We start from the raw sequence: 14,199 nt of genomic DNA, 5'->3' as shown, positions 1-14,199 counted from the left end.
TGAGTGCAATAATTTAAATGTCTATTTTGCTTTATCTTCTGCTGAATGTTTTTTGATCAGTCCTGCACCTCTGATTGTGCTGCAAATCCTCCATTCTCTCCTTTGAATTAAACCAGAATTCAAAAGTAGAAGAGAAAGCATAAATGTTTAGGGCTTTCCGTGGCCACACGTAAACATGGTCTAAAGAGAGTGAAAATCAAGGGAAGAAGGTGTTCTGGATTGTTTTTCCCCTAGGGGGAGATAAATGGTTTCTTACAAAATTTGTTACATTGAATCAACTTTTTTCCTATTTGTTTTTAATGTTTTTTAAAAAGTCTAAAAAATGGAAAGCATAAATTGCTGGTCTTGAGCCGCATGCTGTAGAAAGAATGGCTCTCTGCCCAAAGCAAGTGCCTGCAGCTGTGAGATCTGGGTTTTGTTCATGGCTTTGCTACAGACTCCTTGAGTGACTTTAGGTAAATCACTTTGAGTTCAACTCTGCCCACACAAAACTTAAGCACAGTGGAGAAAAGGGGTGCTGATCACAGCTCCCTGGGGCTTTCTGCCCAGCCTCAGGCTAACAAATACTTCAAGGAGTCAGCTTTAAGGTATGTAGCGCATCGGGCCCAGCAAAAACTAGCCCTGCCATTCTCTCTCCACTTGCCACACCAGGCAGTGCAGCTCCAGCAGAGAAGGCAATGGCTAGAGGTGGTGGATCAGGCACAGTAGGTAGCATCCACCTGCTTTATGCTAATCAGACATTCTCCTCTGCATAGAGAATTTTCCCTTGGTTTCACCAGACAGCTTAAGTTCAGTTTTCACCACTGATGCAATGCAAAATGAACTTAGTGCACCTGAGAATTGTTTGGCCCTTCATCTGCCTAGGTCTGTTTCCCTGTCTGTAACATGGGATTAATAACAGTTGCTCCCTTGCAGGGATGATGTTTGTGTTAATTCCTCTGTTGAAAGCAGTATAGAAGTTCAAAACATTATACTTTTACATTGTCTATTTTCCTGATTATCCCCAACATGGACCAGTTGATTCCCTTTCACTTCTCCCTTAATGGGAACTATGAACATGCCTAAATACAGAAGAATTAGACATCCTAACCCCCACCCAAGTGGAAAATGATGCCCGATTTTTCTAATATGCACATGTTGCCCAGCAGTTAGCTTACGCAAAATAGCTTATTGGATAATACCCTGTAATCAGTCTAATTTGGCATAAATTGTAAAGAGCTATAATTAAGAACCAATTGAAGAATTATTTACCTACCCTTTGCATAAAGAAACTGTTGCTAGCCTCATATGACGCAGACTTCCTATCAGTGATGAGGAAGGTTAAGATTCTCCTAGTTCTTAAGGTAATTTTGTTACATAGCTAGATAAATAGTGGGTTTGTATCCAACTGTGTAATCTACTAATCTTATTCAAAGTAATATACAGTGTGGAAGTTTCCAATATAATTAGCATGTATGCTTGCATACTAATGACTTCATTCAAATTACCAAATGGTCTCTACGCCGAAGAGAGAAACAGAGATTTGCTCTAGTTTCTCCATAAACGTAGAATGGTAAGAACATCATTTTTTAACTTCATCGAAATTGCTTTTCAGGCAACGTTATTTGGGTTGGTTAGATGATATGGATCAGTCCAAACTGCACTGTCATAAGTGCCAAATCCATGTGCTAAAATGTTTATACAGCAGGTAAAATGGGTAAATAAAGTGGGGCTCCTACTTAGGTTCCAATCCTGCAGACACTTGTGTGTGTTCAACTTTACACCTATGCATAGACTCATAGACTTTACGGTTTGAAGGGACCATTATGATCATCTAGTCTGCACATTGCAGGCCACAGAACCTCACCTCCCACTCCTGTAATAGACCCATAACCTCTAGCTGAGTTACTGAAGTCCTCAAATCATGGTTTAAAAACATCAAGTTACTGAAAAGCCACCATTTATACTAGTTTAAACCTGCCCCATGCTGCAGAGGAAGGCGAAAAGCCCCCAGGGTTTCTGCCAATCTGACCTGGGGGGAAATGCCTTCCCCACTCCAAATATGGAGATCAGTCAGACCCTGAGCATGTGGGCAAGACCCACCAGGCAAACACCTGGGAAAGAATTCTCTGTAGTAACTCAGAGCCCTCCACATCTAGTGTCCCATCGCTGGCCATTGAAGATATTTGCTGCTAGAAGTTGCAGATTGGCTACATGCCAGTGTAGGCAGTCTCATCACACCATCAAGTTCAGTCTTGAAGCCAGTTAGGTTTTTTGCCCCCACTGCTCCCCTTATAAGGCTGCTTCAGAAATTCACTCCTCTGATGGTTAGAGGCCTAAATTTGTTGATGGCCATTGACTTCAGTGGTACTGTACATGTAAAATTAAACATATGGTTGTAGGATTGAGGCCTTAAGCTCCTAAATAAATTTAGCCAAAAAGGATGAAATCCTGGCCCCATTGAAGTCAATGGCAAAACACCTATTGACTTCATTGAGGTCAGGGTTTCATCCCTGAGTACTGAATAGCTTTTGTTGACATCAGTAAGAGTTGAGGATGCTCAGCGGTACTGAAAATCAGGCTGAACTTCTTTAGAAGCCTACAACCCTCATTCGGGAAAGCATTTAAGAATATAGTTAAGTTCCTCATTATGTAGGACATCACTTAAGTGCTGTCCTGAATGGGCCACTTAACATATCAGGGCCTATATGTGGATTTAAGACCTAACGTTAAGCCATCTGTCTTCTTAAAATCTTGACTGAAAAGCCTCATCCTGTTGCTAGAACCACAAATTAACTTGTTTTCTCCTTTTCATTTTTAGGCTAACAATGGTAGCTCAGAACTACAGGAAATCATGAGAAGACGACAAGAAAAAATTAGTGCAGCTGCCTCAGATTCAGGAGTGGAATCTTTTGATGAGGGAAGTAGTCACTGAATGTCTTTTCCTTTTAATCCCATTGTCCTTGGCATTATTCCATCAAGCTTTGTTTTAGGAAGCAATGAAGGGGAATGTCTGATTTATTATTATTTTGTAGACATAACTTGTTGCCATAAAGAAACCATGCAACTGGACTTGACAGAAGTACCCACTGCTAGACGTTCTTGGCACTTGAGAAAACCCTTACACCCAAACATGAGTTTTAGCCTTGTGGAATTAACCATTTCATGCTCTTTGTGGATAATCAGAAACACGTTGCTGCTTTTGATTTATTCCAGTGAAGCTGAGCCAGCAGTAAGACATACTTGGCCTTCAGTAATAGAAGAGTTTAAATTCCCTCTGTCGCTGTAGTCTGTGATTCACTCCTTTTGTCTCATGCTCTGAACAGCAGGATGTTCAGATTTATTTAAAAGTTCTTGATGCCAGCAATCAAAGATGTTCGAATGCAAACAGCAGTTCAAGCCTTCGGAACATAGGCTGAATTTTTCTTGTACCTCGTGCAAGGTGTTTTATTACTAATGAAGCTGATAGCAAGAGAATATAGTCTGTGCTTTGATTTTATTTCTGTTTCACTGGTTACGAACCATACTATTACACAGGAATAAATAGAAAACATTAACACACAAGTCAGCTTACAAAGGTGGTCAGACCTGCTTTTGATAGCCATAACGGTATTCACAGTATTTTTTTTAATAGACTTGCATTTTTGTTGGTAACTAAACTAGTCAAAAGGAAAATGTAATCTAGACTCTTTTTTTTTTTTGTGATGATCCTAAATGTCAAATTTTCTGTATGTAAAAAAAAAAAAAAGTTCATTTATAAATTTAATCTTTTGAAATATTATTGATTCCAGGGGGGAAAAAACACTTTCCAGCAAATGTTATTTTTGGAAACACAATTTTTGTCACAAAATGTTCTATTGTTTCACATGTATAGACTGACACATCATTTAGAAAGTTTTCATCATCTAGTTTCATTAATTTTCATAGTGCCTTTTTCACATGATTCAGCTGAAAGTCTGCAATAAACAGTGTTTGATGTATGTTAAATAGTTGTATCTTTGTTGTTACAAAGAGGGAGTTGAGGCTAGGAACCATTCCAGATTTTGTGCTTAGAGTATGCTCTTAATATACATACTAGAAAAATAGTCTTTTGTAATCAGTGCTCCATTTTTCATAACCTGATAAGCCCACATCTTAATAATGCCATTCATCCCAAAGCACCTTTATAAATGCTTTTGCTGTGTGTGTATTAAATGTAAATAGTGTCTACACTTGTCACTCCAATGCAATCTTCAAGAATGGAGAACACAAAGTATTGGGGAATGTCCCTGAATGGCTGCACAAAACTATTTTATGCAGGCAAAGTCTTTGACATTTAGCATTATAGCGTAGAACTAGCATCCTGTCTTAGCACAATGGGTCACCTTGACCGGGTCTCTAAACACAAACTCTTTAACTCAACACACCGATGGTACCCCAGTCTTCTACACCAGTACAGGTTTCCTGGTCTTTGCCCAAGAAATGTCATCCTATTGTAGGTGTTCTCTTGTGGGCAATGAAAGACTGACAAAATACTCTTGCACCTTGCTTTATTTTACATCAAACACAGAGCTTCCAGCAGCTCAGAGTAGTAAAATTTTAGGTAGGTCTTTTGGAAACTGAAAGAATGCTCACTACTGTAAAATGGCACAGAACAGTTGTATCCTCCTCATTGATGGCAGTCACAAGTTTACATTTAGTTTTCATATCCTTCCTCGGGTTTATTTGATCACTTATGGACTGATTCACTTCTGGCCAAAAGGAAATGTCCACTGTGAAAGAGCGGGAACACTGTTCTAGGTGCCGAGTCTATGGCTACACTAAAACACCTGCAGCTGGCCCCTGTCAGCTAACCAGGACCTGGCCTGCAGGCTGTACAATTGCAGTATAGCTGTTTGTGAGGAGGGGAGGGCTCCAGCCTGAAGCCAGTCTCAGAGCCCAAGGTCTAGTCACAGCCTGAACATCTACACTGCAATTTTATAACCCAAGTGAGCTGACATGGCCCAGCTGAGTGTTTTAGTGCAGTTGAAGACATACTCAGAGAGAAAAGGAATAAGCTGCATAATCCTCCTTTTACTATAGTAGCTGCTCACAGGTTGGAAGGAGGCCACAACAATGACGTCTATGGAAAAAAATCATCCTCATGCTATTTAGGGGACAAGAAATGAGCAAACTGAATAGCTGATCCCCACACAATTGCAAGCTATAAATTGTATGTCATTATCTATGCTAAATTAAAATGCCCATGTGTTCGCTGCATTGCATTTAGGAAGGTATCTGCTTTTGCTAAAATTACTCTGAAGATATAAAAGTTCTCTGGGGCCTTGCCCACCTAACAGCTGACTGTCACTTCTGCTCACTTTGCCCTAGGGGGAGAGAAAGGCAAAAGAAAACCACTTTGACAAACATTGGGTAACCTGTGTAGTTTCAGTTAAACAGCACTTGGCTAAGGCGAAGTGGTGATTTATAACAGATTTTTGTTTTTATTATAACTGTGCTTTGGAGAATTTAGACTCCAGCCTTTAATTTTAGGGGCAAATCATAGCTGCAGGCTGCACAGTAGCAGTGTACACTGAAAACACTGATTTGTTAGACAGAGCTCAAGGCAGGAAAGCACTTAAGCATGCGCTGACCTTCCTTTGCTTTCAGTGGGAATTAAGCACATGCTTTAAAGTTAAGGAGGTTCCTTTGCTGACCAGGGATGACCTTAGGTACATGCTTTAAGGACTTTTCTGGATGGAGGCCTCAGTGCTTTTAAGATGAGGAAAGAAGCCAAGAAAAACAAACATGATTGGTGTAAGTATTTGTAAACAGGCAGCCCTGTATTCGGAAGCATGTTCTTTTGTGAGAAACAAAGACACACTGTCATTTCAGAGGGATATTTGTGAACAAGTGACTGGTTTTCAACTTACCTGCATGCACAGTCATATTGAAACAAGGAGCTCTGGACTTTGCTCAGGAGTAAGGCCAACATCATAAGAACAGGTTGATAAAGAAAATATTGGTCTGGCAACTTACCAAGGTTGCTATTGAAGAGTTGATTGAAACTTCCTGTGCCTGAATGAGGGGAGCAAATCAGGCCCACGCTTCCCAGGGGCATGCATGTTTGTGCATTGCATATCCAAAGTGGGGCCTTCATGTATATACATACAACCCTAACGTGTATCTATTTAAGCTATAAAGTATGTGTTTGCATGCTTATGCGTGCTCAATCTTATTTGATCCCTCTATTCATCAATTTCTTTCTCTAAAACAATCTCCCTTTATATCCTCCACATTCTCTGGATGGGTAATAGTTGCTCCATTTATGTTGTACTACTGCTGCAGCAGGAGAACATCAACACTAGCAGGCTATAGCCCTTGTTTCTCTGTTTCTGATGAGTGGTGTTGCAGCTTACAGAGAATTCCTTAAATTCTGATGTCTGTCAGACTGTGGGTCAAAAGAACTTGACTATATCTATATTACAGAATTGCACAGTGTAGAAACAACAAAGAAGCTGCCAAAAGTAACAATGGTAGGTTAGGTGAATGAGATACAGCTTGTTTTCACACAGGCTCCTTTAAAACTTCTATAGGAGGGACTGTTAAGGCTTATTTGAGTAAGGAGGTCAAACACAAGATTAAGCACCATTCATCAAACTCCTAAAGTGCAAATAGTTTTGTAGTATATACAGTGATGATTTGAATTGAAATTTAGTAACTTTGAACCTACTGTTCCTTTCTTAATTAAAAACTGGGGCAACGCAAGGGACATAAGCCAAAAATCAGCACTTGCACATGGTCTTAGAAAATTCCACAAATTTCTGCCTTAGCCATGACAACTTCATCACTGTTATAAGTAGTGTGGCGAGGTTAAGGAATTGTTTCCCACGCCTATGCCCCCTTAGGCTTGGGCATCACTGAACTAGCAGGTAAAGTACTGTCTGTGTTTAGTGTGGCTAATGTAGCTCCCTCTCTGGTTCTGGAACACAGCCTGTGGCAGGCTCCTGTTCACTGGAGGAAGAGAGAGAACCTTCTACTACCCCCCTTTCCTCCCCCAAACTCCAGAGATTACACAAGATAACATTTTTAGAAACAAAGAAGTGCAGTCTGCTCTGCAGGGAAGATAGCTGGACATGGCTCCCCTCACTGTGGTAGCTGAACACCTGCTTTTCTCAGATTCACCTCAGTGAGGCCTTGGTGCCTAATAATGGAGCAGCCTACATTGGAATGACAGCCCTTCTGAGGGAAGAACAGGGTATCCGAAGCCTCCATAATGTCTACTACCATCTTGCACGTAACAAAAATGGGAGGCAGCCTGTAGGAAGACTTTCAGCATGACTACGTCTAACCTGTACTAACTACCAAAAAGAAAATAGCAGGTCAACCTTTTACCCTAAATACCTCTTTGGCTTTTATATAAATATCTGCTTAAATCAAGCAGGTGTGGAGACTGTACCATTTGCAGAAATGGTGGTGGTTGGTTAATTATGGGGTGTAATCTACAGTCATATCCTGTCCAGTCTGTGCTGTGTTATAACATCCATCTTTGCTGTGATCCTTTAAAACTAATTAACCTCTGTTTCAAAATGGAGAATCTAGAGAATCAGTGGGCAATGGCCAGTGACGGCACAAAAAATAAATAAAACATCCACAAGGTTTTCTTTGACCAGTGTAATTTGTGCCATTCAACCTCACACAGCTCTGGATCCAAGGTCAAAGACTATTCTACAACCTCAAATAAGCAAGGCCTAAAACAGATATTTTATACACATTACTGCTCTGATTGAAATCAACACACTTGTTTTTGTTCCATTGATTGTAAAGCAATTCCTAAGCTTCTATGGCCAGTGTGTATGGTATATAGCTGTGTACTGAAACCACTACACTGGTGATCTACTTCTAAATATGCATGGACCATAACTCTAGTTTACAGGATGTTCGTCCTATTCAACTTTAGAGTAGAGAGGAGCCTGAACCAAAACCCCAGTACTTTGTGGCAGAGTGGAAGCTGCAATCCAAACCTGGGTCCTAACTTTGATGCCAGCCCCATCTCCAATGTGGCAACTGAAAATCCTAGAGACAAGTATTGGGTGTTTGAACTTCAGATAGGACTGTTGCAGATTAGGCCCATGCCCATGTTGGAAGGAACCAACCAGCCATTAAGGTATTCATATCTCCTCCTGAACAAAGAAGTTTGTGTACCTGTGAATATATAAATTAATAAGACAGGTAATATGTCCTAGGTAAGCACAGGAAGGCTTGAAATACATACAGAAATACAGACTGTGGCAAGGGCTGCCTGGCTCTGGGGATTTTAGTACTACTTTATGATTCTGAATTCAGCTTAGATGAGGAGAGACTGATTGTCTGCTGGGTGGCCTTTGTGCAATAGCCACCCTAGAGAAAATGGCACCCTTGTTGTCATTTGTGGCACACAGGTGAGCCCTCCAGCTCAGGGTTGAGGCACATTGGTGGGGCAGTAGAAGAAGCGTGCATGGTTGTAACCTGAGCAGTTACCAGTTCTGTTCATGAAGACAGGATTTCGGTCTCCAGGACTATCAAGCTGGCCTCTTGCACCAGCTCTAAATACCCAATTTAAAAAAAAAAAAAGTTACATTCTAGCTCTTAACGGAGTGGCATCACCATACAAGTGATACAGAAGCGGAGACTGAACTAACTTGTTGGCCCATAGAGGTGATCCATCCATGACAGGACGGAGAGATATGGGGGGTGGGAGGAAAGAAGTAGAGCTGCTGCCACCCACTCAGTGATCAGAGGGTGTAGCTTTCTGTGGATCTGGAACCCTTTCACAAGTACCCAATTTACTTTTGGAGAGGGGAATAGATCTATGCTAATACAGCATCCAAAAATATGGTCCTAAATTCTCAGGCCCTTGAACAGTTGCTGAGCTGTGGTGCACAGATACGAGGGTAGAGAGATTCCAGGTGGGAAAAGCAGCAGCCTTGCTCAGTGTCATTTTCACAGGTAAGCAATCCAATGTGTTTACTTTCAGTTCACTTTTTTTTTTTTTTTTTTTTTTTACACACATTGAGTACCATTGCCTCTAACGTCCAATGAGGTGACACAAAGCAACAGGTTACAAAAATGCCATCGACATCCACTCTGAAAGCATCCATGTCACAATACACAACGATGTACTGGAATTATACAAAGCCAAAAAGAATATAACAAATCCTAAATATGCTGACTAGAAATAAAACTGATAGCAAAAAAACCCCCAAACAAACAACAAAAAACCCAACCCCAAAGTCCCTGCAGGAATCAGTACCGATGCTTTGACAACATCCTGATAACGAACCCATAAAATTTCCTTTGCATGCCAAAACCCTCATTTCCACATCTCCATGAAATCCCAGCTCATCAGAGAGGTGATGCTGCATTCATTACAGAAACTATATTTTTTTCTCAACATGAATCAGCTTCACGTTTTTACACAGGGCTAATATATTTTAGAAAAAAATAAAAATAAAAAACAAACAAATCAAGCGTATAGGCACCATAGACTGCTAAATGCTACAGCAAGAGAGTCTAAGGTACTCCAAACTCTTCTGCGCTTTCATAAGTTTCAATCTTAAAAAAAAAAAAGTAACTAACTGATGGGGGCATTACTGACAAAAGTAAAGAGAGGAACAATCCTGCTGTTTAATTAGGAGGAGCACAATCAAGAACCAGACCAACAGAAGTTTTCTAATGTAGGTCTTCTACGCTAGCCTTGAGCTATACTGTTTGGATTTTAGGAGTGTTACTAAAGCTCCATGGGTAGTGTATTCTCCCTGCTCCACTGAAGCACAGAACCACTGTGCTGCCATAAACAGAGTCAAATCAATATCCCATTTCCTCTTCACAAAATTCACAATCCTTCATGTTTGTACATGCCTCGTATTCACTAGTGAGGTATTATTAGATACTAACAATGCCTGTTCTCTTAGGGACTTAAGCACAGACCAGTGACACATGAAGAAAGCTCTTCTTCATTCAGATTCAGCCATTAAAAAAATATTGCACTTGCTTTTTACCTTAAGCCCAACCTGCACAGAAAAACTTAAACCAAAAAAAAAAAAAAAACCCTTCAGGAGTACTGTATTTTATGCACATATTATAGTATCTTTTCCATCCTGTTGTTTTAGTTGAATTTGGTCCAGTATTTTTAAAAATGTCCAGAAATTAAACTGTCCAAAAGACACTGCAGGCTCTTTAAGGCTAAGTCTCCCCGGTGCTTCTAAAATTTAAAGTATCTTTCTTTTATTGTCCATATACTGCAAAGCAGCGGCCTTCCATGGCAAAACAGCTAGCAGTTCAAACAAACAAAACGATAAAAAAAAATCTGAAGCAAGGGAAGATGGGTGTACTTCATGGTCTCATCTGGAAGAGAACAAAGCAAATGGATCCTGTTTGAAAATGGTACACAACATTAGCCATTTATTTTTAGTTTTACCCAAAGCTCGGTATAGGAAAGGAGGGGACAAAAACCAGGCCAGGCAATATGTTGAAAACTCACAAGTGATATTGAGTGCAAAACTTGATAAACCTTAATGGGGCCTGATTTTCAGAAAGTGTTCAGCAACTCCCTTTTATAAAATCAATGTGGGCACCCAAAAATAGAGGTACTCAAAATCACTAGTCACTTTTCATATTGGCCATGGTTTCTATTCCTGGATTATTAATTATTTGTATGCATGCATGTTTAAGAGAATCCCAGCTTCTCCCTCCCCCACCCCCCAGTTCAGTTGGAAACACAATTTAAAGAAAAATACATTGGGGTCAAGAGTCTGGCTGACCTGGTGGGAGAAATAGAAGGAGAGAAAAAGGAACGATTTGGGGAGGAGAGGGAGAGGGAGAGGCAGGGTCCAAAGTTTATATGATGAATTGTGTAATCAAACACTCACGTAGCAAAGGCTAGCCATATAGCTCAACGTGCTTTACACGGTATCATTAACTCAGTTTTACCAATGGGGAAATTGAGGCACGCAGTTGCTAACTGATGCACCTAGGAATGCAAAGTGAATCAATGGCAGTGCTGGGAAACGAACTCCAGCAGTTTGACAGCACATTTTGGTTTTGTCAGTTTTTTTGCCTATTGCACTTAAAAAAATGCACTTAAGATGTCTGTATTAATCGTTAAGTTGCTCAGTGTTAGTGCTGGTAGCAACTTCGGACTGCTTCCATAGCAGGTTCACAAGTTCCTCAGCTTTTACCTGGGTACAGGGATAAGGCAATCACAGGGAGGGGGAGGGGTTCAGTTGGCCGTGATCATTTGGCAGTTGGTAGATGACAAGTGATTGAACGCGCACTTGTGAGTGACTGATGACAACCCTTTATAACTTTTTGATTTTTAATTTCCCCTTTAACCTTAGGAAAGTGCAGCCACCTCATTAGGACAATTTATGTGAAAGCCAGGAGAGGATTTTATTCAGCTTTTTTTTTTTTTTTTAAATGATTGGTGAGCCAAAAAGGTCTTAAAATGCTAAGAAACGTGTGATTTATCATTCCATGCTAACGCAAACAGCTAAAGGGATTTCCCTCTCATTCTCTGCACACACTACCACCACCACTGGGGCACAGGGGGAAGGGAAGAGGGCGGGAGACCAGGCATGGAAAGCTTCAACCCTAAGGTAGAATTCTTGGGAGTATGGAAAAAGGTAGAATGAAGGTCCTGTTGTAAAACATTAATTGCACCAGTTGCTACCAGGCAACTGGAATTATAAATCATGAGCAGAACTGAAGGAGTGGCGCTGTCATACGTACCACCTGTGATTCTGAACTAGGACTTGCTGACATTCTCATATATGACATCACTGATGCAGAATTGCTGTTTCTTCTTTAGCCACATCAATTGCACACACTGGTGAATAAAAATGTATTGTTCCTGGGAGAAAAGACCAAACATATATATATATTTGCACCTGGTATAACTTGGTTAAAGCTGTTCAATAAAGTAATATTGATAACAATCGTCTGCACGCAGATTCTTAAATAATATCTGTAGTTATTAGTATGCTGGCTACATATCTGTGTCCCCATTCAAGAAATTAGAGTATACAATTCTAATGGAAGCATTAAGCTCATCTGAACTGCCCATGTCACTATTATTGACTTGTCTTAATTAACTGAATAATTAATAGACTGTAGTGGTGTTGACTGAATTTATGACACCTCGAGAATGGTGCTGTCTGCTAATGGGAATCATGAAGTATGTAAGGCAATAAAATGTATGAAGATTAAGTGAGGAAGGGGTCAGGTCTGTTATTATTTGATACCAGAGGGCTCTTCTATCGAGCAGACCAAGGTATAACAAGATTCAAGAATTGGAAGTTGAAGCTAGATAAAATCGGACAGTAAATAAGGCACACATTTTTAACAGGGAGTGTTTTCAACCTTTGGAACAATTTACCAAGGGTTGTGGGGCTTCTCCATCACTGCTCATTTTTAAATCAAGATTGGATTTTTCCCCCCCTAAATGAGATGCTCTAGTTCAAATAGGAATTAATTCAGGGAAATTCTAAGGCCCGTGTTATGCAGCAGGTCAGACTAGATCATCATGGTGGTCCTTTCTGGCTTTGTACTCTATAAATTATTAGCCCCCAGGCCCTCTTGGCTATTGTTTTGTCAGATCTCAAAACTAAGCAGCATCAGTACTTGGAGGGGAGGCCTAAAAGGAAAATCCAGATACAAGCAGCAGCACTGATGATTCTGTAGGTGGCACTCCCCCCTCTGCGGTAGTAACGCCCTGCTGTGGTAAGAGGGGCCTTGTTGGTGAGATGGAAAACTGAAGTTATTACAGGATCCTTGGCACGGTTTCACGGTGCTAGCCAATTTACAGCTGGGTAATTGTATTCTACCATCCTAAGTTCCCCCTGCAATTGCAACCTGTCTGGTAACTTTGGAGGGCACTGTTGAATAACTGCTACATTTCCCCTGGCTGTAGCTGCATTTTGGGGCATGTGAAGCAATTCTTCTGTGTGTAATTTTGGAAGTATTTTAGGAAATAGAGAAGCTTCTGTACAAAATCCTTATATTCTTATTACTTGAAAATATATTATGCCCTTAAATCTTAAAGCATCATACTCCTTATATTTAGGCAAATAAAAGCCATACTTGGTGGGTTTCTATGTGTGTGTGTGTGTTTGTGACTCATCACAATAAACAGCTAAAAACTGATGGTTTCTGTTCACAGAGTGGTTAATAATTTATTTATTTACTGTGGAATTATCAACCACCAAATTATTTCCCCAAAGGAAGATTGGGGCAAGGGCCATGTTTCATTGTATGTGTGTACAGTGTTAAGCACAATGTTGCCTTGATCTTTAATTGGGACCTTGAATTCTAAACCTCATCAGTTAACCTCATTCCCATGTAAATGGTGGCAAAACTTGATAAGACTGACTAAGAGGTCTGAGATGGCTTTAAGCTACAAAATTGGGGTTTGGATTTCTTATTTCCTCCCCAAAGTTGTTCAGACTCTGGGCTTTGGTTCAGCTCCTTACAAATATGGGAACATCTACACAGGGATATAAGCCCTGCAGCATGGCTATGGCTGGTCTGGGTTAGCTGACCTTCCACCCTCCCAGAGCTCGGGCTCCAGCCTATGCCTGAATGTCTACACAGCAATTTTTCAGCCCCAAAGCCTGACTCCCATGTAGCCCAAGTCAGCTGACCCGGGCCAACTATGCGTTTTTCGTCCCCAGGTGCACATATACCTTATGAGGCCAGCTCAAAATTCAGATCTCAAACCTAACTGGATTTCAAACATCCATTAACCTGGGATCCCAGGTTTCCAGTTTGGAAGGAAACATGAAACCAGGTGAGCTGTGTGTGGTTTCAAGTTTTGTAATGAAAGGTTCACACAGCTCTAACTGAGCCGTCCTGTCTGCTCTTAAATTACACTGACACCTAGTGGCCTGTGTGGATACAGCTTTATAAAGACTAGGAAATTCCACTCTAATTTAAAAAAGAAAAAACCTGAAGCGGTCAGGGCTGGCAAGCACAGAAATGGATGACACCCTGGCTGTGAGGTAAGATTTTCCTGTTGTCAGGCTGCATTAGAGCAAGCTTTGTTGACTAAGACTATAAAACAGGCGTGTCTCCCTCACAGTGCCAATGGACCGGATCCTTGCTCCGCAGTATTTAATTCTGCCCACTGGCACCAGTTCCTGGAGCACTTTAATCTTGATCTAGCTTTCCGAGGCGTTACAGAGCCCTTCTGTCGGTGTGTGAGTGTGTGCGCGCGTATTAGGAAGA

The 14,199-nt window shown here is 40.8% G+C and overlaps 2 protein-coding genes across 28 annotated transcripts in view; one reads left to right on the top strand and one right to left on the bottom strand.

The window, feature by feature from the left end:
- EPS8 (EGFR pathway substrate 8, signaling adaptor) overlaps positions 1–3,966 on the top strand; it is a 199,669-nt gene extending 195,703 nt beyond the window's left edge. For all 21 annotated transcript variants that reach the window (XM_065567473.1, XM_065567446.1, XM_065567453.1 and 18 more), the window contains one exon: positions 2,801–3,966. In XM_065567473.1, the coding sequence (XP_065423545.1) occupies positions 2,801–2,914 (114 nt within the window). In that variant the 3' untranslated portion in view covers positions 2,915–3,966. The remainder of the gene's footprint in view (positions 1–2,800) is intronic.
- A 5,019-nt stretch (positions 3,967–8,985) lies between these two features.
- Positions 8,986–14,199, bottom strand: part of PTPRO (protein tyrosine phosphatase receptor type O) — a 242,538-nt gene continuing 237,324 nt past the window's right edge. For all 7 annotated transcript variants that reach the window (XM_065567442.1, XM_042849088.2, XM_005287510.5 and 4 more), the window contains 2 exons: positions 11,707–11,827; positions 8,986–10,323 (listed from right to left, as the gene is read on the bottom strand). In XM_065567442.1, the coding sequence (XP_065423514.1) occupies positions 11,723–11,827 (105 nt within the window). In that variant the 3' untranslated portion in view covers positions 8,986–10,323; positions 11,707–11,722. The remainder of the gene's footprint in view (positions 10,324–11,706; positions 11,828–14,199) is intronic.

This window comes from Chrysemys picta, chromosome 1 (genome assembly GCF_011386835.1).
Source record: "Chrysemys picta bellii isolate R12L10 chromosome 1, ASM1138683v2, whole genome shotgun sequence".
NCBI lineage: Eukaryota > Metazoa > Chordata > Testudines > Emydidae > Chrysemys > Chrysemys picta.
This window is presented reverse-complemented; position numbering and strand designations above follow the sequence as displayed.